The sequence below is a fragment of the Sus scrofa genome, chromosome 4, assembly GCF_000003025.6.
Source record: "Sus scrofa isolate TJ Tabasco breed Duroc chromosome 4, Sscrofa11.1, whole genome shotgun sequence".
In the NCBI taxonomy this organism is placed as follows: domain Eukaryota; kingdom Metazoa; phylum Chordata; class Mammalia; order Artiodactyla; family Suidae; genus Sus; species Sus scrofa.
This window is the reverse complement of record NC_010446.5, coordinates 15,577,422-15,601,362: the sequence shown is the minus strand read 5'-3', so window position 1 is coordinate 15,601,362 and position 23,941 is coordinate 15,577,422. Positions and strand designations below refer to the sequence as shown.

Here is a 23,941-nt window from a genome sequence, read left to right as displayed (position 1 = left end):
TGGCTGAGTAACAAATGCCATTCCTAATAGTCCTGGTTTTAGCCCTTTGAGAAGGGCCTCCAATGACCTAGAATGGAGGGTTCTGTCTCAGGCCGCCTTGGGAAGGAGGCAGGGATTGAACCTCTTCCTCGAGGCTGGTATAGGAGACGGGTCACTCAGCTGATGGCAGAGTGTCACCCTCACCAGCTTCCACCCCACTGCGGTTCTGTTGCTCTTGGCCTAGCAGTCCTTCCCACCGAGACTCTGGAGATCTTGCTGGCACTTTCCATATCTTTGATTACATCCAATGAGGATAATATGTTAATGGACATTTGTGAATCTGGGGATTCGTGAACCTCCTGGGAGGCTGCCTTTCTAAACAATCCGGGTCTCAAGTGCCAAAAGCCCCACCAAAGCTTCGCATGGTCCACGGATGAGTTTTACCCAGCCTGACCACCTTCCTAAGAAAAATGATTATTGCCAAGAATCAGCCCCCTTCCCCCCACTTCCTCTTCATGTGACGGAGGAGGGGTGTTTACTGAGGGTCTGATCTGCGGTCAGGGTGTCTGGACCTCTGCTGGTTCCACTGAAATTCCCTTACTGGGAACACACCTGTTGTGACAAAGTAAATCTTCTTGGGTTACAAGGACAAAAGGCAGCTAGTAGAGCAGGATTCTGGTTAAGAATCCGGTACAAATCCCTTGGTCAGCTGTCAGGGCCACACTGCAATGGGCCACCTCGGGAAAGCTCTGTCCGGGGATTCTCAGATTTTTTTCTTAAGGATGAAATGGAACAGAACCTGGGAAGGTTCTTTCCATGCACAAATTTCTAATGGCTTCCTCAACGATTCATTGTGTGCTGTCAAATATTACTGTCTCTGTCTCGCCTTGGAGATTCTTATAATCTCAACAGACCAGAGACTTAACACATTAAGTATAGACAGTTGTGGAATGTGGCTGGTAGGATAAGCAATAACTTTAGAGGATACAGGAACAGATTTTTAGCCTCCATTGATGATTCTTAGCTAATTAATGATCACTATAGGCATGGTAAAATGGAGGTTTAGGAGTTCCCATCATGGCGCAGCAGAAATGAATCCGACTAGTAACCGTGAGGTTTCAGGTTCTATCCCTGGTCTCGCTCAGTGGGTTAAGGATCTGGTGTTGCTGTGAGCTGTGGTATAGGCTCACAGCTGTATCTCTGATTAGACCCCTAGCCTGGGAACCTTCATATGCTGCAGGTACAGCCCTAAAAAGCAAATAAAATAAAATGGTGATTTAAAACCTTATTTTCCGGAGTTCCTGTTGTGGCTCAGAGGGTTAAGAATCTGACTAGTATCCATGGGGATGCGGGTTTGATCCCTGGCCTCACTCAGTGGGTTAAAAGATCTTGCATTGCTGCAAGCTGTGGTATAGGTTGCAGATTTGGTTCAGATCTGGCGTTGCTGTGGTTGTGGTGAAGGCTGAAGCTACAGCTTCAATTCAATCCCCAGCCTGGGAACTTCCGTAAGCCGCAGGTGCGGCCCTAAAAAAAAAAAAAATTCTATTATTCCCTTTGAGTATAAAAATAAATCTCCCCTTCTCTTCCTGTCCCAACCCTTCCCCCTTTCAGTACCAGTGTGGGTTTTTGCATTATTATTTAATGTGTTAAAATCCACTCCCATCATTATTTATCTTGTGACTCAAATTATTTTGTATTTTGCTAGAGGGAGTCCTTTCAAATTGACTTCTGTGTCCTTTTGATATGTCCCCATCAGTTTCTGAGCCCTTTCTTGCTTTCTGGAATATGATTGTCCAAGTTCATACCTAATCCCTTATGACTAAAACGTTAGAAAAAGCAGGAAGGTAACAATTCCCAGCTCCTGTACTGGCAAACATACCCCAGAACTTTGGCAAAAAAAAACCCTGGCAGGTTCTAGGCTGGGCTTATTAATTACTGAAGCTCCAGAAAGGGGTTATGGGAACGTCACTATTGTCTGTGAGAGGTCGCTGGGTGCAGACCCTGCTGGTGATGGTGATGGGCAGATGCATGGGCTCAGCCAAGTGCAGGCTGGTGAACGCCTGGTCAGTGCAACTCCTGGCACGTATCCGCGGTGATGGAAGATGAGAAGCACATGGCAATGAAAACCAAAGTAAAATGATTTCATCCAGTGATGTTAACTCGTTTCCTGAATAACACAATGAGAGCAGCAAGCCAATTATAAAATTATCTGTTTGCTTTGCACCCGTTTAAATGCCTTCTGTTCTCACATTTAGAGATGAGGATGCTTTGTAAAGGGGGCCAATGAAAGGAAGATAGAGAAGATGATGAGGTGAAAAATCTCTCTCAAAAAGAAGTCAAATGTCTAAAGATCTCACCAAGGCAGAGACATTTCAGGTGGGAAGTGTCCTTGCATGTCACTTGGCAAATATCTCCCTTGAACAACTGTACAATGCCAGCTGAGCATGTGGAAAGAAAGAAATATACCTGTGCATCAGGGTGGAAAGAATAGCCTCTTGGTCAGAGGTGGTCTTTGGCCATGTCATCAGGGACCTGATATTACACCAGGATGAAAGCCAGTAGGGATGCCCCAAGGGAATTGCCCACGTGCTTTAAATTGCTCCGAACCCTCCCAGTTATTTCAAACTCAGAACCCCAGAAGGTAGCCCACACTCCTCAGGGTCAAGTTCAATGAGCAGGCTGGGTCCTGGGGAAGAGATGAAGACCAGCCTGCTCTTTCCCGCAGTGTGGAGCCCTACTTTTTCATCATAGACGTTCGAGGCTCTTTAGCATCATCTACCCGGTTAATTATGCCATTGCCCTTTGAGTTTGAAAAGTGCATTGATATTTTTAGATAAAAGATGATTGCAGCCTGATCCATTCAATAGACAGTGGTGAACTTTCTAAGGCAACATTAGGTTACTGTGACATCGCATCCACTTGGACTCAAACCACCTAGCACTTTCTGGTCTACTGATTGTTAAGAGAAGAGGATGGCTCTTAATAAAACTGATGTATAGTAGTCAAGCTTTAAAAAGTCAGCTTCCAGGAGATATTCCAGAGTTGAGTTGGCAAATACACACACTACTGTTCTTCTTTGCCTTGACTATTGCAGAGAGATTTAAATCTATCACAGTTTTAAACCTTCTGTATAATATTAATTGGATGCCTACCCCCTGGAGGGGATGCTGAGGGCACAAAAAAAAAAAAAAAAGAAAGAAAGAAAGAAATATATGGTTTTTTTGTTTGTTTGTTTCTTTTTTTTTGTTTTTTCTTTTTGTAGGGCCACACCTGTGGCATATGGAAGTTCCCAGGCTAAGGGTCAAATCGGAGCTGCAGCTGCTAGCCTACACCACAGCCACAGCAAAGCTGGATCCTTAACCCAGTTATTGAGGCCAGGGAGCAAATCCACATCCTCGTGGATACTAGTCAGATTCATTTCCTCTGAACCACAATGGGAACTCCCATGAAATATATCTTGTCTCTGTCATCCAGGAGCTTTCACTATACTTGGGGAGAAATCAGGGGGAGTGATAATCAAATGCACTTTCCACATATCAGAGTTTGTAGTTACATGGAATCCAAATCACCCACTTTTTACTGTACATCAATCGTAGAATGAAGATGGCCTCTTTCTCCTGGATCGTTTACACCATGATGGTACTTTTCAGAAAGAGACTTGTCCTATAGCCAGTTTTTATGATCCCCCTGTGTTAGGCAGTGTACGTATGAGTTGTGTTCTTTGAGTTTGCACAGAACAAAGTAACATGCAGGTTATCCCCAATAATGGAAGTTGTCCTATGGTTACAATGACTATGGGATAACCAAGCAATGAAGCCTGGCAGTTAAGAGCAAAGGTGTCAAAGTCCACTCTTGCCTCTACTCTCTGCAGGATGGTTGATCCTGCGCAAGTCAACTGAAGCACTTTGTGTGGCTGTTTCCTGATCTGTAAAATAGGGACAATAGTAGATACTCTATATAGAGTCGTTTTGAGGATGAAATGAGATACGAATAGAAAAGCGCTGTAGTTCCTGGCAAATCATTAATGCTCCAACTAATAATAATAATAATTGCAATCATCATCATCATCATCATTACCATTATTGTTATTATTATATGTGGACTGATTCCTGCAGGCAGCCCCGTGGACGAGCAGACACCTCGGCAGTGCCCGCTCTTAGGGACGGCAGCATTGCTCAGGACCTGGTATCCTGCTCAGGGTTCACTTCAGCCCTGACATCAGGTTTCCTTTGCCTCTTCATTGCTCTGTCAGTATCTAGACTCAGCTACTTGACTCTGCATCCACCACCTGCTGCTCCTGCCAGCTAATTTCTCTGTACTCCTTTCCTCCTGGTGACTTCTGTTGACTCACAGCTTCTGAAGCCCCGTTGCTCTTTCCTGTTTCCATGGTGGGTGATGAAGAGCAATTATGTGGTTCTCCCATTCCGTCCTGCCAAGAACCTCGTCTTTTCATTACCAAGCTTCTCAGGGAAAGAGACGAAGGAAACCTGTGTCCTTTAAGAAGACTGAATCCACGTTGACTCCTTTTGGGTCTCTTGCCCTTAAGGGACCCAAGTTTGCCCTTTGAGGTGGCTCTCACCTGACTGTTGACACAGGGAACACCTCCTTGGTACACAGAAATGCCTTTTCCCAATAAGCGTCAAACATGCTGAGCTTCTGCAGCTCTGGGAAATTTACAGAAAGCCTGTAACGCAATTTGTACCATTGGACTTATTCCCTTTTCATTCAAGTGTTGAATCATGAGGAGGAGCTGAGGTCCCATCACTGACTTTTGACATTCCGTGGAAATATTTTGATATCAATTCACAGAGTAATGCCCATAACAACAGGTCCAGGATTAAAGCCTGTAGACAATTTTGAATATGCTGCTTATATTTAATATGTCAGTTCACCTGTCTCATCCATTTTAAATAATCATAATCAAAGCTTTTACTAAAAATAGGAGCAAATTTTTAAACTTAATTTCCTATTCTCCCAGGGAAGATGACATTGTTTGAGCAATGCCTGGGTCCCTTGCTTTTTCAGCCTGCTTTTTGGAAATGTTATTGCACATGAGCAAGAGAAAGGAATTTCAAACCGTCATTTCGAGGCTTGTTAGCAATGCCAAGGAAAGGCTAGATGTCTGCTTGTTAGCAGGAAGTCTCAAATTGTGCTCTGTGCCGCAGTGTTCCTGTCTCCAGATCAGGGAAATTGAATAAAAAGTTTTGCTGCCAAATCAGGTTGGGTACCCCTAAATTCTGTGGTGCCTTTTTTTTTTTTTTTTTTTTTTGCCTTTTTAGAGCTGCACCTCTGGCATATGGAATTTCCCAGGCTACAGATCAAATCAGAGCTGCAGGTGCCAGCCCACACCACAGCCACAGCAAGGCCAGATCCAAGCCACATCTGCGACCTCCTCCAAAGCTTGTAACAATGCTGGATCCTTAACCCACTGATCGGAGTCGAATCCACATCCTCATAGATACCAGTCAGATTTTTTTTTTTTTTTTTTTTTTTTTTTTGTCTTTTTAGGGCCACACCTTAGCATATGGAGGTTCCTAGGCTAGGGGTCAAATCAGAGCTGTAGCTGCTGGCCTACACCACAGCCACAGCAATGTCAGATCTGAGCCACCTCTTTGACCTACAGCTCACAGCAACGCTGGATCCTTAATCCACTGAGCAAGGCCAGGGATCGAACCTGCCTCCTCATGGATGCTAGTCAGCTTCGTTTTGGCTGAGCCACCACAGAAACTCCCCAGTCAGATTCTGCTGAGCCACAATAGGAACTCTTCTGTGCTTTTGAGCAATCTTATTTTGCATAAGTATACTGTTGAATCCAAGAAGCCCTGTGAAACTGGGTTGACTCCAACATTTCCCAAGTGTATTTCCAAATGGAATCGCTTTCTTTGTGGAAGATCCGTTTGTGAATAAAAGATCGGGATTAGAGTTCTGTTAGTGTGGGTCTTCCAAAGAGCAGGTTCCAAGATGTGATTGGCATCCTCAAGATTTATTTGGGGAAACACCCAGGAAGGATAAAGAGGAAGGAGTAGGAGAAGGAAGAGTTTTAGACCATGATACAGGTCTGACTCCTGTGTTGGAGAGCAGGAAGAAAGGGGAATCGGGTATGAAAAATCTTCTAAGAGAATTTCCTCCAGGCATCTTGCAGTGCACGTAAGTCATCCATTAGAGGAGTCCCAGGTCTTGCAGGATTAGTTCACTAGCTGGGCTTCCGCATTTGCTTCGAGCAGCCCCTGGTCAGTGTGGCTTCAGTGCAACAGAGTGGTCAATCGAGAGATGTAGCCTCCAGGGCTGTCAGTCAAGTGTGTTTCCTGCAGCTGGAGATCTGAGTGGCACTTTTTCATGACTGCCACAGCATCCAGTCTGGTCCTTGTTAGCTATGCAACCTTGAGTAAGTTATTCCAGGGTCCAGAACCTAAAGAGTTAATCTATAAAATGGGAGAGAACCCTTTCTATGTCATATAGCTGCGGTGACACATAGCTGTATGTGAAAGTTCTTTGTAACCTGTGAAGCATTCTAGAAATAGAAAAGAATATTCTTCTGGAGGGACTGAAGCCTGTTCAAGTGCATTAGCTGCTAGAAAGCCACGGTGCTCCTTGACCACCACATATTGTCTTTGCTGTCACTGCTCTGAATTTCCCACAGGCTCACTACAGTGGTGAGCATCTAATAGGTAACGAGTGCATGTTTGTTACATCATGATAGCAACTGTTGTGAGTTCTCCAAGGAAACACTCCATGACTAAGATGACATGTGGCATAATGATGGTAGACGCTGAAAAGTATTCCCTCTGGTAGAAGGCCACATGGCAGGAGGCAAAGCATAGGGGAAGGTAGGGGATGATTTCTGTTGATATATTCTGTACTTGTATCTGGAACTGATGTAGCAGCTCCATGATGAGGAACTTCTCTGAGTGGGGAAGGAAGGAAGAGAGTTTCATAACCATCTTGCTTTGCAGAATAGTATCTCTTTTTGAGAATTTCTGAGATAATTCTGAAGCTAATTGAATTGTTAAGACAATTCTCAATCTTCATTCTTTTTTTTTATTTTCCCACTGTACAGCAAGGGGATCAAGTTATCCTTACATGTATACATTACAATTACATTTTTCCACCACCCTTTGTTCTGCTGCAACATGAGTATCTAGACAAAGTTCTCAATGCTACTCAGCAGGATCTCCTTGTAAATCTATTCTAAGTTGTGTCTGATAAGCCCAAGCTCCTGATCCCTCCTACTCCCTCCCCCTCCCATCAGGCAGCCACAAGTCTTTTCTCCAAGTCCATGATTTTCTTTTCTGAGGAGATGTTCATTTGTGCTGGATATTAGATTCCAGTTATAAGTGATATTCTTGATAACTGAACAGTGTTGCCCTTCAGTAGTTCATTTTCCAGAGTTGCGTATCAGTTATATTATTGACCGCTTTGAATTTTACCAATTCATCCTTTCCCCCTTTTGGAAAAGTCAAAAGCAACTGGGTAATTTCTTAAAGAGTTGACTGTAGCTCATCTGCTTGGTTCTGCTTTCCTGAGAGGTGGAAGTTTGGTCTATTCCTTCTTTGTACATTTCTTTGCACCAGCTCAGCATTTTGTTCAATAAATGTTTGTGGGATGAACCAATGAATGAATTCAATATTCATTCTACATGCTGGGTGCAAAGGAGACAATAGTGAATCAACTAGAGAGAGTTCCTAGAATCAGTTAGAGAAGGTTCCTACCCTAATGGAAACTTTATCCAGTGAACATTCATGAAAAAAAAAAAAAAACACCACACTTAAAATGACAAATTATGATAAGTGATGAAAAGAAAAAGCACAAGGAACATGGGGACATGCTGAGCCTGCAGCAGGGGGCGCGTCTGGGAAGGCCTTTGATGAAGGGAGCGCCTTGATCTACAGTGGCTACCTGACTTGGAGTAAAACACTCCGGCAGCCCCTAATCTCAGGATGTGGTGTGAGCTGCTGTGTTTGCAGGTCAGAGTCTTGGGCTCTGGCAGCCAAGCCAAGCCGTGGGCACTGGATTTCAAACAGATAGGGAGCTGCTTGGCGGATGCAGTGGAAAGGGCATTTCCTGGAACACGCCTGCCCCTCTGGAGGAGGCAACCTTGTGCCCGATACCCATTCCATCTAGAGGGGAGGCTTTCTCCTCCCAAGACCTCCTGCCCTGCTGACCTGCCTCGGGTCCAAGAAGTTGGTGAGTGCGAGTACTTCTGGGCACCGTTAGGAGCCGGCACCGGTCAAGGTGAGACTTGTTGCTCTTTTTTGTATAACTGAGCTGGACTCTGCTGCAGTCTGGGCTGCTGGGAGCTCTCGAAAATGCAGCTCTTCTGTTTGTTCTTCAAAACCTGGGTCATGATGAGGGAGGTCCCAAAGAGAGTGCAAAAAGCCTGGGCTTCAACGACAGAGGCTGGGTGGCTGTAGGCAAGTTTCCAAACCTTTCTGAGCTACGGTGTTCAGCCTCTGGGAAGTGAGGATTGCATAGGACCTGACGTTGTTAGGTGCTTGAAAAATTATGGCTCGGATTGCTATTTGGAAGGTGGTATAGCGTGGAGGTTGGACAGGCTAGAGTTGGGTTGCAGCTTAGAGCTGTGGGATCTTAGGTTACTTAACCTTATAGGCTTTAATTTTCACCTCTATAGAGATTAAACACTTCCATTAGATGATTTTGGGGACAATTAAATGAAAAAAAAAAAAGTATGGAGACTCCTAACCCAATGCCTGGCTTATCCTATATGCTTAATAAACAGCAGCTATTATGATTGTCCCAGAGCACTTTGAATAGAGATACTAAATAATAAAATGGGTGAATACATTGAATAAATTACACATTGTACAATGGATAACGACCCAGTCTCAACATAGTCTGGAAGGAAAAATATTCAGCAGACTGTTAGGAGACCAGGCCCTGTCCCCAGCTTGGCCAATTTGTAGCTGGGTAACTTTGAGCAAGTTGCCAAACCTCTCTGAGCCTCAACTTTCTGGTCTTGAAATAAGAATAATTGTAGCTATTTTCTTTCATTTGTCAGCAACTGTTTTAAGGGCGTTACACATATAAACCCACTTAATCCCTGACACACTATGAGGTAAATATTATTCGAGATCCATTTTACCGGTGAAAAAATGGAGGCACAGAGAAGTTATGCCATTTGTTCTGGGTCACTCAGATGATAAAGCAGAGGCCAAAGGTAGCTGTGAGCCTACGTTTGACCCAGGATGCTGTGGAAATACTGCCAGGCTCTGTTCCCGCGCAGAGCTTCTGTTAGGGTCTCACATGTGACAAAGTGCTCAGGGGAGGGTTCAGGTAGGACCCATAGTCCCCAGCTACCTCCTTGGGGCTTGACTCCACCCCCTCTTTGTTTTATGTGTAACATTCATCACTGCGTAAATTGGGATCTTAAGCAGGTCTAGGTAGAGATATATTGTGATTATAGGTAAATTCACCATAATTTTTTCCACTTCTGATTTTTCTCCTATAGTGGACTAGAAATCAATGTATCCTTTCTCATTGTTTATATGGAATAAGCCTTAGTGAGAGTCTCCTGAGTTTGAGGTCAAGGGCTCGGCATAACTTTGGATCTCTTCTATTCGGTGTTTCCAAGTGGAGACTGAGAGGAACGGGACTGGGATGCCTCTGAGTGTTTGGGACTCAACACATTTGGACCCTGAGCTAAGCCCGAAACTCCAAGGACTATTACTCCCACTCAGGAGGCTCAAACTCCAGCTTTTGCAAAAATAATTTCAAAGGAAGATGAGCAGAGCCTTCAGAAATGTCTTGGCTGATGGAGTTCCCACCGTGGCGCAATGGAAACGAATCCCACTAGGGACCATGAGATTGCGGGTTCGATCCCTGGCCGAATCAGTGGGTTAAGGATCCGGCATTGCAATGAGCTGTGGTGTAGGTCACAGACACGGCTTGGATCTGCCATTGGTGTGGCTGTGGTGTAGGCCAGTAGCAATAGCTCCGATTCGACCCCTAGCCTGGGAACCTCCATATGCCACGAGTGCAACCGTAAAAAAAAGGCAGAAGACAAAAAAAAAAAAAAAAAAGAAAAAAGAAAAAAGTCTTGGCTGAGTGAGGGAGAGACAGCTTGATGGGATTCTGTTGTTCCTGAGACCCTATAAACCTCACACACAAGACTCCCTCGAGACAACCTGTTCTACAAAGCGTCTCTAAAATGCCTTCAGAGTTGTGTTTGGGCGCATGACAGATGAGCCTTCGGGTTCATTTCCTTCCATCGAGGACACCAGTGACAACAGAAGCAGTGTATTTCTGGTGGGGATTTTTTTTTTCCCCCTCTGAGATCTGTTTAGGGTCTGGTTGCCTGGAAGCGGGCTGTGAGTAATTGCATCGAGTTGCCTCGCTATATTTCAAGTTGTGACTGATGAGAGCGCTTCACTCAGCTGCACTAATTAAAGTCCTTGCTCTTGGAACGAATCAGCTTGAGTGAAGTGGATTTTGCCTCCTCTTGGTTGCAGAAACCATTAAGCAATGCAAACATGTCAAGGAGATGGGAGCCTCTGCAGATTATATTTGAAATACCATAGCCTTTCATTTTCAGCCCTGAACTGCTTTGAACAGTGGTGAAATTCCTTTCATTTGGCTTTTCGAGGCATATGGAGGACCATGGGCTGCCATATTTAACCCCTTGGAGCATTTTCTGTAATGCACAGGCGTTCTGAAGTAGATCTCCTTGGAAGGAAAAAAATCCACTTTTGAATGAATGACATTTGAAGTGTATCTGTTGATAGTTTGCCTGGTGGGGTTTGGAGAGGAAGGGCTGCGGCAGTCCATGCTTGCTGAAGTCTCAGCCTTTCTGGGCAGTAAATAGGATAAATTAGTACCCAGAAATCCCAGCAATTTCAAAAAACAGATATATGACCTTGATCTGGTTCCTACTTTTTTTCTGGGTCTCAGTTTCCCTGTTTGTCAAGTGAGTAGGTGGGTCTGGATGAGTGGTTTTCAAACTTTATTTATTTATTTTTGGCTTTTTAGGGCTGCCCCCGAAGCATGTGGCGGTTCCCAGGCTAAGGATCCAATTGGGGCTGTAGCCACCGGCCTACGCCAGAGTCACAGTAGCTCGGGATCCGAGCCAAGTCTGTGACCTACACCATAGCTCATGGCAATGCTGGATCCTTAACCCACTGATCGAGACCAGGGATTGAACCCGTGTCCTCATGGATGCTAGTCGGGTTTGTTAACCACTGAGCCACAGTGGGAACTCCTCAAACTTTAAAAGTGTATTCATATGTTACTCAGACTCCTTAATGTATAAAGCAAATGAAATGAAGCCCCTCAGACTGATTGGATGGGGGAGGGGCTGGGCAGATTGGGCCACCAGGTCACCTCCTTGGTCTTCCCTAGCCTCCTCCCACCCCTGACGCTGAGCTCGAGATCCTTGATAATCCCTCCCATCAAGTATCTCGAGGAAGTTCCCATCGTGGCTCAGTGGTTAACGAATCCAACTAGGAACCATGAGATTGCAGGTTTGATCCCTGGGCTTGCTCAGTGGGTTAAGGATCCAGCATTGGCCATGAGCTATGGTGTAGGTCGCAGATGCGGCTCGAATCCCAAATTGCTGTGGCTCTGATGTAGGCCAGCGGCTACAACTCCAATTCGACCTCTAGCCCGGGAACCTCCATATGCCACAGGTGTGGCCCTAGAAAAGGCAAAAAGACAAAAGAAAAAAAAAAGTAATCTCGAATTGTTTTTCCAACCCCTCCTTTCACTCAACCTGTTTGCTCTAGTCATTCTGCCCAAAGATAGATGCGGAATTGACTTCATTATTTCATCTTTTCTTGACCAAAATGGCATCGTCCTGTTATCCCTCTCAACTGTTTCGTCTTGGAAGAACCAATATCCGTTCTCATTTCCGCCTTGCTGTATGTTTTGGGAGTGTGTGTGGTCATCCGTCCATTGAGTCGTGAGGTAGGGAGCATCTCATCACGGGAGCCTAGGAGGCAAGGGCTGCCTTATCCGTTGAGAGTTTTATTCACGCTATCACACAAGCACCTCTTGAGTTCCTAGTTCATGCGAAGCACTCACGTACACCCCACACCTGGCCTAATGGGGAGGGGAGACACACACATCAAACAGTGTGTCGGGGGATGACCTTCTTCACTAGCTTGGGTTCCGAGTAAATCACGTTGTCTTTTATCAATCAGAGTCATTGCTCAAGCAAGTTAGAAGTGTTCAGCTTGTCTTTGGTGAAGACGTGCCTTCCTACTCTTAAGTTTCCCTGGAGGCATAAATTGCAGTTTTGCTTTTAGACATTAAACAAAGAGACGAGATCTGTCTATTCACAGTCAGAGTTTGCTCCCATCGCCCCAAATTCTATCCCTATAGAAAAGGAGTCCTTCCATAAAGGATGTCCTAGGATGCTTACCCAGCTCAGACCAAGGCCATTGAATGCGGAGGGGCTTCCAGCGTCAGCCACATCCTGGACCAGCCCCAGCCTCCCCCATGACTCTCTAGTCTTGGTGTTGATCGTGGGTCTACGATCTAGACTCACTTATCCTCATGATGAAGTCTCTTCTCCCATCAACCCCACCATCCTGGGGTTCTTTCCAGCCAGTGAACCTCAGTCAGAGACAAACATAATCCATCAGAATATTTCTAATATCATCAGACCTCAAAAGGGTCTCCATCCCTTTCCTCTCAGGTAAGTCCCCAGGCCCCATACAGATTTGCCTGCCCAAGCAGCCTCTGAAATCTAAGTACCCAAGGGTGGGTGGAGGCAGAGTCTTGGTCAAGAGGCAAAAAAGAGCCTCTTCCTCTAGGATCTCTTACCTTACAGTTACAGAACTAAGAGGCACTGGCCAAGCCATGTACCTTTGAAGAGGATCTGCTCTGGGGGGCTTGCCCAGCCCATCTGATTAGAGAAGCAACTGACAACTTAAAACCGGCCACTAAGTCCCCAGCCATGATGATAACAGACTGATTCAAGGGGTGGATATTGGGTGGGAGTGGTAGGATCCTGCAGGGGAGAAGATCAATGACCTTGGCAGAGAGAGAACAAAGCACCCCTGTTGGACCCTTTAATGGCTCCCCATTTCTCCTAGGACAAAATCTCAGTCCCTTCCCCATGGTAGAGTCCCTGTGTCATCTGTCTCCTGCCTACCTCTCTGGTCCCCTTGCTCCCCTCTGCTTCTTTCCACTTTACTCCATGCTTGCAGGGAGGGGCACTTTTTTTTTTTTTTGTCTTTTGTCTTTTTAGGGCCACACCTGTGGCATATGGAGGTTCCCAGGCTAGGGGTCGAATCGGAGCTACAGCTCCTGGCCTATACCACAGCTCACAGCAATGCAGGATCCGAGCCATGTCTGCGACCTACACCACAGCTCACGGCAATGCCAGATCCTTAACCCACTGAGTGAGGCCAGGGATTGAACCTGCAACTTCATGGCTACTAGTTGGGTTTTTTAACCACTGAGCCATTACAGGAACTCCAGAGAGAGGGGCACTTTTAATCCTGCATCCACTTCTGCCTCTAGGTCTTCAGATGTGCTGCTCCCTCCTCCAACTCTGACACTGTGGAGATGTTTTAAAAGGCCAGCTCAGGGGTTGGCCAGGAGAAAGGTGTTCTCCAGGGCATATGGAAGGGAGAGCAGAATTGCTGAAGGCCCATGTGGGTCTCCTGTCCGAGCATGTGCTGCATGGCAGAGACCTTCTAGAACAGAGCCGAGTGCCATTTGGAACCCTGCCAACCTCAAGGGCCATCAAGCCCCTTTCAAACCTCTCACCCGCGGCTGCTCCAAGGCGCTCTCTCCCTCTTCATCCCACCACCAGCCTTTTGTTGAAGAAAATTCCTCTAGTTTATCCTCTTACAACTTCAGGTGGACACTGTAACATAAAAGCTTTCTCTCGGTTGAGCAGCAACAGAAACTACGCTTGAACTTCTATATACTTTGAAAACTGCTATGACTGAACTAGCTGGATAGATTGGAAGGTAGTGAATTCCTCATGCCCAGAGATACTTCAGAAATATAGTAGGTTGAAGTTAATGGAAACAGGTGTAAAAAAATTTAAACATCAGTGTAAGGGACGGATGACTTTTAAGAACACTTTTAGCCCTGAGTTGCTGTGAATATCCAGAAGATCAGAAAGAGAGCATGGATTTTTACAGTGCAGTATATCTTGTTCTGTTTTAGAATTTCAGAGAAACCAGGCAGATATAGAAAAAAAACCACCCACCAGAGTAGGGCCCCTGGGTAACTACTGCAGCCAGAGGGGTTGTTTTCTCAGATCTGACTTTGTACCTCTATAGGAGACCTGTTGGGAATGTGTTAATTCCAGGAAAGACCTTTAAGAGGAAGGTCTTATATTATGAATGTAGGAAGAAGGGCTTGGAGGGCTGGTTTGCAAATGGTTAATAAAGAGAAGGCTTTCGTATGATTTATGGACCAGATGCTATTGAAAGCAGGCATGAGATGCTGGTATACAGATCCTTAACCCTACCCAAAAAAGGCATGCCAACCAAAGGATGCCAGACTCTCATCACTCTGCCAAAAGACAGAGAATATATGGGAAAAGCAAATTTTAGGTAGTAAAGAAAAGATGAAAGTCTTAAAAGGGTTGGCATTTGAAGACTGATTTATGCTGCTCTAGAGGGAGAGAGAGCTGCTTATTCCAAATAAGTCTATTTTTTAATAATGGTTTTTATTTTTCCATTAGAGCTGATTTACAGTGTTCTGTCAATTTTTTACTGCACAGGGAGGTGACGCAGTCACACATACATGTATATGTTCTTTTTTCTCACATTATCATTCTCCATCACAAGTGATTAGATGTAGTTCCCAGGGCTATACAGAGGAATCTCATTACTTATCCATTCCAAAGGTGATAGTTTGCATCCCAAATTCTCCATCCCTCGCACCCCTCCCCCTCCCTCTTGGCAACCACAAGTCTGTTCTCCAAGTCCATGATTTTCTTTTCTGTGCAAAGTTTCATTTGGGCTGTATATTAGATTCCAGATATAAGTGATATCATATGGTATTTGTCTTTCTCTTTCTGACTTACTTCACTTAGTATGAGAGTCTCCAGTTGCATCCATGTTGCTGCAAATGGCATTATTTTGTTCTTTTGCATGGCTAAGTAGTATTCCATTGTGTATATATACCACATCTTTTTAATCCAATCATCTATTGATGGATACTTAGGTTGTTTCCATGTCTTGGCTATTGTGAATAGTGCTGCAATGCAAATGAGGGTGCGTGTATCTCTTTCAAGCAAAGTTTTGTCCAGATATATGCCCAAGAGTGGGGTTGCTGGGTCATCTTATAGTTTTATGTATAGTTTTCTATGGTACCTCTGTACTGTTTACCATAATGGTTGTACCAATTTACATTCCCACCAACAGTGCAGGAGGGTTCCCTTTTCTCCACACCCTCTCCAGCGTTTATTTGTGGACTTCAAAAAAACCTATTTTTGGCTTAGAGGTTGATCCCTTTATCTTTAGGAGAACATAGATCAGAGCTCTGATTAGCCTGGACATAAAGAGGATGGAATAGGAAAAAAGACCACTTTCTTAGGGGGCCAGCAAGAGAAAGTTTGGGGCCAGGAGTATCCAGCAGCCTTAACTATACTGAGTCAATAACATGACCTGGCGATGTTTGATTCTCTCTTTTCCTTGCACTGCAGCCAACTTAGTCATGTGCTGGTCTTAGCTCCAGAGAAGGAGGAGCAGGAGAGGATGAAGACCAGTGGCCACAGGTTAAAAAGTGTTCTCCAACCCTTGGAAGATGGCATCCGTAGTGGGCCTTGTAGATGTGATGTAGGGGTGGGAGTGAGATACGAGAGGAAAAAGTTTCCCTTTTTCTGGAACAGTCCTAGAGCAGCACCCTCCTACCACTTTGCCCTTGAATTTTTGGCAAGGGTCTCTGAAGGGCTGTCAGAGTCTGGCTTAACTTGGGCTGGCTCTACATGATGTAGCTCCAAATTATCCCTGAGTCACCCTTGGTTCGGAGAAACCACAGGAGGGGGCATCCATTAGCATCCTTGGAGGTGCTGTCCCTAGATTCTTGCAGGTGAGAGAATCTAGGGACAGCTAGGTTTTCAGGGACACTGTTGGGCTGGTGATACTTGGATCTCATCATGTTGGCTGATGGGCTGGAAATGGATGTGATGAAGACCCAACAGGCAAACATCCGTTGACCTCAGTGAGGTGGGGATTCCATGTTAACAGTAGGCAAGGATGAACTGGTTCCCATGAAACTGGGAGTCAGTACTCCCTTCATTCAGGTCATTGCCTGGAACACTTTGGACCCAATAGAGGACTGATCATTTTCTTTTAAACCGAAGGACTCAGTTCCATCAAGTTTGGGCTGATCCCATGCAGGATTAGAGAAGGCAGCCAATTCTGTGAGCCCACTGCTGGGATGAGGGTTGGGTGGAAGAAGAGTTGGGGTTGGACAATAAAGTTCAGCCGGGGAGTTCCCTTTGTGGCTCAGTAGTTAACGATCCCGACTAGGATCCACGAGGATTCAGATTTGACCCCTCGCCTGGCTCAGTGGGTTAAGGATCCCACCTTGCTATGGCTGTGGTGTAGGCCAGAAGCTACAGCTCTGATCCATCCTTAGCCTGGAAACTTCCATACACTGCCAGGTGCAGCCCTAAAAAGAAAAAAAAAAATCATCCAGCCTACCCACATGTATTCACCAAGTACCCTGAATTTCCTCAGTTTCGTTGTTCTTTCTGGTTAAGAAATTATCTTTGAACTTCCTTTAAAAAATATGAATCTTGTCTTCAAGAACACAGCTCCCTGGCACTATTCCTTAGCCACAGGGATTTGCAACTTGCTGCACTTTAGGATGACCTGAGAAACTTTAAAAACTACTGAGGCCGTGACTCCACTGCTGGCCAGTGAAATTAGACTCTCTGGATGGGATCTGGCCATAGTGTGGGAGACAGTTTTAGAATGTCCCCCACCCCCCATAAATCCATAGCCAGCGTTGACCATCATTGCCTTAAACAAATAGGTATGAACGGGAGCGTGGTAATGGGAAGATCATGGGGAGAAGAGGAAGAAAGTTTCAGTCTTGCCAAGGCAGGATGTCACAAGGATTTATATATATATATATATATATATATATATATATATATTTTTTTTTTTTTTTTTGCCATTTCTTTGGGCCGCTCCCACAGCATATGGAGGTTCCCAGGCTAGGGGTCGAATCGGAGCTGTAGCCGCTGGCCTACGCCAGAGCCACAGCAATGCGGGATCCGAGCCCCGTCTGCAACCTACACCACAGCTCACGGCAATGCCGGATCCTTAACCCACTGAGCAAGGGCAGGGACCGAACCCACAACCTCATGGTTCCTAGTCGGATTCGTTAACCACTGCGCAACAATGGGAACTCCAAGGATTTATATCTTAACAACCTCTGTCAAAACCCACATTATAGCGATTTCTGTGTTTGGTGCTTTGCCTTTAAGAAACATGTGCCCGTCTTAGAAGTAGGATGAGTACACAGCTTATACCCAAGAAGGGAGTTCCTGGCAACTGGAAATTTACCCAAAGCTCTCTGGATAACTTCAAATGGTGGTAAAGCTTGGTTTGGCTTTGTTTTTTAAGATAGACTTGATTCGATCCAAATCCATTCTTTTGATAAGGGATTTTTTTAAATTAATGAATTTTATTTTATTTATAGTTGTACAACCATCACAACAACCTAATTTTAGAACATCCCAAACCCCCAGTCCCCCCCTGCTCCACTGGACCCCCATCCCTTTGGTAACCCTAAGTTTTTCAAAGTCTGTGAGTCTGTTTCCATTCTGCAAATAAGTTGATTTGTATCCTTTTTTTGATTCCACATGTAAGTGATCATATGTGATGTTTGTCTTTCACTGACTAACTTCACTTAGTATGATATTTTCTAGGTCCACCCATCTTGCTGCACATGCCATTATTTCATTCTTTTTTATGGCTGAGTAATATTCCATTGTGTACATGTACCACATCTTCTTTATCCATTCCTTTGTCGATGGACGTTTAGGTTGCTTCCATGTCATGGCCATTGTATATAGTGCCGCAGTGAACATTGGAGGACATATTCATTTCGAGTCATGGTTTTCTCTGGATAGATGTCCAGAGTGGGATTGCTGGATCATATGGTAATTCTATTTTTAGTTTTTTGAGGTGTCTTCATATTGTTTTCCATAGTGGTCGTACCAATTTACATTCCCACCAACAGTGTAATAGGGTTCCCTTTTCTCCACACCCTCTCCAGCACTTATTGTTTGTAGACTTTGCTGATGATGGCCATTCTGGCTGGTGTAAGGTGGTATCTCATAGTGGTTTTGATTTGTGTTTCTCTAATAATTAATGATGTTGAGCATCTTTTCATGTGTTTTTTGGCCATCTGTGCATCTTCTTTGGAGAAATGTCTATTTAGATCTTCTGCCCGTTTTTTGATGGGGCTTGTTGTTTTTTTGGTATTGAGCAGTAGGAGGTGTTTATAAATTTTTTTTTATAATGAGCTACAGGAGGTGTTAATATATTTTGGAGATTAATCCCTTGTCAGTCCTTTCATTTGGAAATATTTTCTCCCATCCGTGGGTTGTGTTTGATAAAGGAGTTTTATTAAATGAAATGTATTTTTTAAGCCTTTATAAGAGTATCATAAAAAGAAATTCACAAATCAAAGAAATCAAAGTGTTTTTTTTTTTTTTTTCCTACACTGGATGTTATGACCAGGTCTGGAGGGTGAGGTGCAGAGGCGACCCATGTCCTCTTAGGTGGAAAGGGGAGCAGCAGGGGCGGGCACTCTTGACACCCATTGATGCAATTAACTTAGTGTTTGGCCTTTAGGCCTGAGCTGCTTCTGTGCTGCACTGAAGGTAGAAAAGGTAATTCTGGAAGGGGAATCTGATGGCACAAGTGGAAAGCCACGCGGAGAACCTGGTTGCGAACCACTACCTAATCCCAGCTCCCCTGGGCCTTGGACATGGCAATAAAATAGCTATTTGCAGAGCTTTTAGCAGTTCAGCATGAGGGTCCAATGAGGTCACATACAGGACATCCCAGGGAGAAAAGAGGAATTAACTGTGCCGCCTCTTCCTGTGGGAGAAGAGTCTGGTGCTCAGAGAGGTCCCGTAGCCAGCCCCAGAGACATAGTCAGAAAGTGGCATAGATGAGACCCAGACTCCAGTGGCCCAGCTCCCCTTTCTGTGTGCCAGGCTGACTGCCTCCCTGGCAGCGCCAGCCCTGGGGTCCACGTGCAGCAACACTCCCCCCGCCCCACCCCGGGACAGATGTGTGGAAGCAAGCTAAACGCCTGCACTGTTTAATGCTCTCGTTGTTTGGATGCAGATATCGGAGTCATGGTAGATTTCACCCTGAGGAGACCAGGTTGGTATGGGGGTTTCTGTGTGTCTCTTGACTTACCTTGGGGTGGCCCTGGGAGGCGATGCAATAACCCCTAAACCAGAGAGGCCCATCCTTTCTATGAGGTGAGAGGGTCCCTATGGGGTAATCCTCCGCAAACTGGAGATGGGGACTGGGGTGTGAGGGTGACATCCGCAAAGACTTACGAGGTAACTTCCTGACCTACTTGCTGATGCCAGTGTGTTGGCTGGAAACCCTTGGCCACCTCTTGTTTATAAACACGGGTAATAATAGCATATGCCTCGCTCACACTGGGGGACTCCTCAGGGATAACGAGTGTAGCGTGGTGTTCCTGGCTCACGGTGAGCGTCAAAGCATGTTTAAAAAGGCCTAAACTGGAGTTCCCATTGTGGCTCAGCAGAAATGAATCTGACGAGTATCCATGAGGACGCAGGTTCGATCCCTGGCCTGGCTCAGTGGGTTAAGGATCCGGCATTGGCATGAGCTGTGGTGTAGGTCACAGACATGGCTCAGATCTGGCATGGCTGTGGTTGTGGCGGAGGCCAGCGGAGACAGCTCTGATTCAGCCCCTAGCCTGGGAACCTCCTTGTGCCATGGGTGTGGCCCTAAAAAAAGACGCACACACAAAAAAGTCCTAAACTCACTCAGGGGAATATGGTGGCCAGTTTTCTTATCATCAATGCTGTAATAGTTTATAGCATGTTTTACATTTTAAAAGCACTGTTTCCTTTTTAACATCACCCTGTGGACTGGATAAGACATAGCCAGTCACGTGTGAAGGAAACGTGCTCATCTGAGTTAAGCATCCAGCCCTCAGTTTGGGAGCCTAACAGGTGGACTCAATGCTGGGCCCTGAGCTGCGTCTTGTGGCTCTAATTTACTCTCCAATTTATCCAATGTGCCCGGGGCACGATCTTTCAGGGCTGGCAAGCCATGCCCTCTTGACACTGTGGCTGTCACGGGGCCGAGGAGGAGAAATCAATTTTCATCCAGAAGCTTTTTCATGCTGGGAGTCACGCAGGGAGTGCCCTTGATGACTGAGTCAGGGTTTCAGGCAAACAACCTTGTGTGTTTGTGAATCAAACATCAGTCCACCCCAGAGACCGGCGCTGGTTGTAAATTCTTTGGACATGATGGAACGCTTTCGGGCTTCCCCTGGAGGGGGTCTGAGCTGTGTCTAGGGCAGATCTTCTCAGCACTGGTTTGTCCCCCAAATCAAAGAAAAATCACTGAAGGTGGTTCTGGACATTCGTATCCTGTATCCTTCCTTTGGCGTGTCTAGTGGACCGCAGGGTCACAGGCACTTGGTTTTGGAGAAGCCTGTCTCCAAGACATGGGACATCTCTCCTTCCTCTCATGCCCATGACAGTGACCTGGGGCCCCACTGCCTCAGTCACCGGCTGCCCCTCGAGAGGGTTCAGAATGCCAAGGCCATCCAGGATGAAGAGGTCAGATTTTGCCAGGAACGTTAAGCCTCCCTCTGGTAGACACTGTCATGTATTGGTAGTAACTTCCTGTTTTCAGATGCAAGTGGCCAGCCTTCTCGAATAGTCATTCTGTAGAGCTGGCCAGCCAAGTTCCGAAAAACATCACATTCTGCCTACGTGAGATGATCATGGCAGGGAGCCCTTGGGGACCCCCAGTGGCAGTTCAGGGTCTGGAAGGGGCCGGCCTTGGGACCTCTGCTCAGTAACTCTCCTCTGAAAGCAGGAATGCAAAAGCTATTATTGGGAATTTCAAGAAATGTCAGACAGAGGGAGTTTCCCTGGTGTATCAGAGATTCCTGGGAGACTTCAAGGATGCTCTTGTTACACCTGATGTCCAACCAAGGCCAGGACATTTTCTGACCTTCCATCCTTCCACACAGCTCCAGAAAGGGATTCTCTCAGGAGGTGGGCAGAGGGTCAGGGATGCTCCTGGTATCAGTTAGAGAGAGTGGACTGGGGCCCTTTCCTGGGATGAGAAGGAGGTCCCCAAACAGCCTTGGGCTTACAGCTAATAATAATAATAGTAGTAGCTGGCGTTCTGGGCATATGCCATGTGTCAGCTGATCTGTGTGCTTGTGGCATGACCTCAACAAATCCCAGGGCCTCTTGACCTCAAAAGTAGTCAGGGAGCCCCTCCGTGGAGAGTGTGCTCATTCTGCTCAGGGGGACAAGGGGGCCTCGGGCAGCCCAGTGGTTAAAGTCTGGGCTCTAAAATCAGGCAGTCCTGGTTCCAGGGGTAGCTCAGACACGTAGGAGCTGGGTGACCTTGTAAACTTTACCTGCTCTCTCTGAGCCTTGGCTTCGCATCTGTGACATGGGTAGGAGCAGGTTGCTGTCATGATTAAATGACACTATTTGTTTTGGGTGCCTGGTACAGGTGAGTAAAGAGAAATGGAGAAACAGCTGGCGCGGTTAGTAGGTTCATAGCTAGTGCGCGTAGTAGCTAATCCGGTTATCATGCCTCATTTAAGTGTGGTTCTAGGTGAACCTCATGATTTTTGTTCAGGTGGCGTTTATGTGGTTTCTGCAGAAGTTGAGCTGTCTGAAGAGCATATTGGGTCATCCTGACACTTGTCTTTTGATGCCCATGCAGGGTGGATGAGAAGATTGGTCAGCTGCCAGAAGAACTCTCTGTGTGTCTGTGTGTTTCTTTTCTCTTAACAGGGCTGAATGAGTCAAAGTTACTATTACTGTATTTTTAAGTTTTTCTTCTTCTTTTTTTTTTTTCCCAGAAAGGGGATGTTCGGGCTGAAGCTGAAGAAGAAGAAGAAGAAAGCAGAGAAGGGGTTAATCCTAGCCAACAAGGGGGCCCAAGGTGAGGCGTTTCGGGGGTGGGGAGGGACCACTACCCTGGGGCCTACTGGTCTCACAGACTTGATGGCTCCTTGCATGAGAATGGGGTTCACTCTCTGTGGGACCAAGGTGAGGAATGGGGTGCATTCTGGGGCTTCAGACCCTGCCAGTCCCTGGTGCGGGCCAAGGCCACCCCCCCACTTCCAGTGCCACTGGTCCTCTGGTCACTGGACCAAACGGGTGGGTGGATACCTGCTGGGCTGTGGAAGGGGGTCCCCAAGGAGGCAGTGATGGGATCGGAGCTCCTGCCTCTGCTCTGATGTGCTCTGTGGCTCAGGACAAGTCACTCAGCCGCTGCAAGTCCTAGCTTCTCCCTTTGTTAGGAAGGTGGGATGTGGGTGGCTGGGCTGACCGCACAGGGTCTTGGGTAGAATCAGGTGAGATTTTGAAAATCAGAGGGAGGGTAGCAGCTGCTCTGGGGGGGGGCTTTACCTACACTGTCTCACTTAACCCCTCTGTCATCCTGCCAGGCCGGGCTATTATCCTGCTTTCACAAATGAGGTTACCGAGATGCAGAGAGGATAAGCCAAGCATGGGATAGACCAGCTGCAGAATAGCCCAGCCATGCGAAATGAAAGTGCAAAGCCGTTAGTAAGAACTGATGAAGGATGGAATTCCCATCATGGCACAGCGGAAACGAATCTGACTAGGAACCGTGAGGTGGTGGGTTCGATCCCTGGCCTCGCTCAGTGGGTTACAGACCTGGCATTGCCATGAGCTGTGATGTGGGTCACAGATGTGACTTGGATCTGGCGTTGCTGTGGCTGTGGTGTAGTCTGGCAGCTGCAGCTCTGATTTGACCCCTAGCCTGGGAACTTCCCTATGCCGTGGGTGTGACCCTAAAAAGACAAAAGACAAAAAAAAAAAAGAAAGAAAGAAAAGAAAAAAAAAACCAAGAAGAACTGATTAAGGGTGTTTGGATGGTGTCTGCAGAGCCTTTAGCCACGGGCAGGGAGGCCCCGTGGGGCTGCACAGACTCAGGAGGCCAGCCCTGAGCACGGGAGGTGCGGAGCCAGAAGCAGCGGCATCGAAATGTAGAGCCAGGCTCTCTGATTTCTGCACTTAGAAGGGGCCACTTCCTTCTCCCAAAGAGCAAAGCCCCCAGTCACAGTGTGGCCTGTGCCAGTGCAGGCCAGGCCCCGCCTCAGGGAGCCACTCAGGATTATTGAATCAAACACCATCAACTGCTTCTGATGGACACAGGGCTGAGGTGGTGTCTGGAGACTTCTGCTATGTGGCCCTGACAATATCCAGTTCAAGGCTAGCTTTCTGTTTTTTTGTTTTGTTTTGTTTTGTTTTTGTTTTTGGTTGTCTTTTTGCCTTTTCTTGAGCCCACAGCTCATGGCAACACCAGATCCTTAACCCACTGAGCAAGGCCAGGGATAGAACCCGCAACCTCATGGTTCCTAGTTGGATTCGATAACCACTGCGCCACGACATGAACTCCTAGCTTTCTGGGGTTTTTTTTTGTTTGTTTGTTTGTTTTTTCTTTTCTTTTTAGGGCCACATGTGCAGCACATGGAAGTTCCCAGGCTAGGGGTTGAATCGGAGCTACAGCTGCCAGCCTACACTGCAGCCGCAGCCACAGCCACGCCAGATCTGAGCTGCATCTGCAACCTACACCACAGCTTGTGGTAACACTGGATCCTTAACCCACTGAGCAAGGCCAGGGATCCAACCCACATCCTCATGGATACTAGCTGGGTTCTTAACCCACTGAGCCACACGGGAACGCCAAGGTTAGCTTTCTGGACCTTTTCTAAACCAAAAACAGCACGGCAGGTGTGCTTT

General features: G+C 46.3%; 1 protein-coding gene across 1 annotated transcript in view; it reads left to right on the top strand.

The window, feature by feature from the left end:
- The window catches only part of FER1L6 (fer-1 like family member 6), a 174,876-nt gene that overhangs the window by 9,134 nt on the left and 141,801 nt on the right, over positions 1 to 23,941 (top strand). Inside the window, 2 exon segments of the mRNA XM_021088953.1 lie at positions 19,275 to 19,313; positions 22,030 to 22,112. Coding sequence (XP_020944612.1) covers positions 19,275 to 19,313; positions 22,030 to 22,112 — 122 coding nt within the window.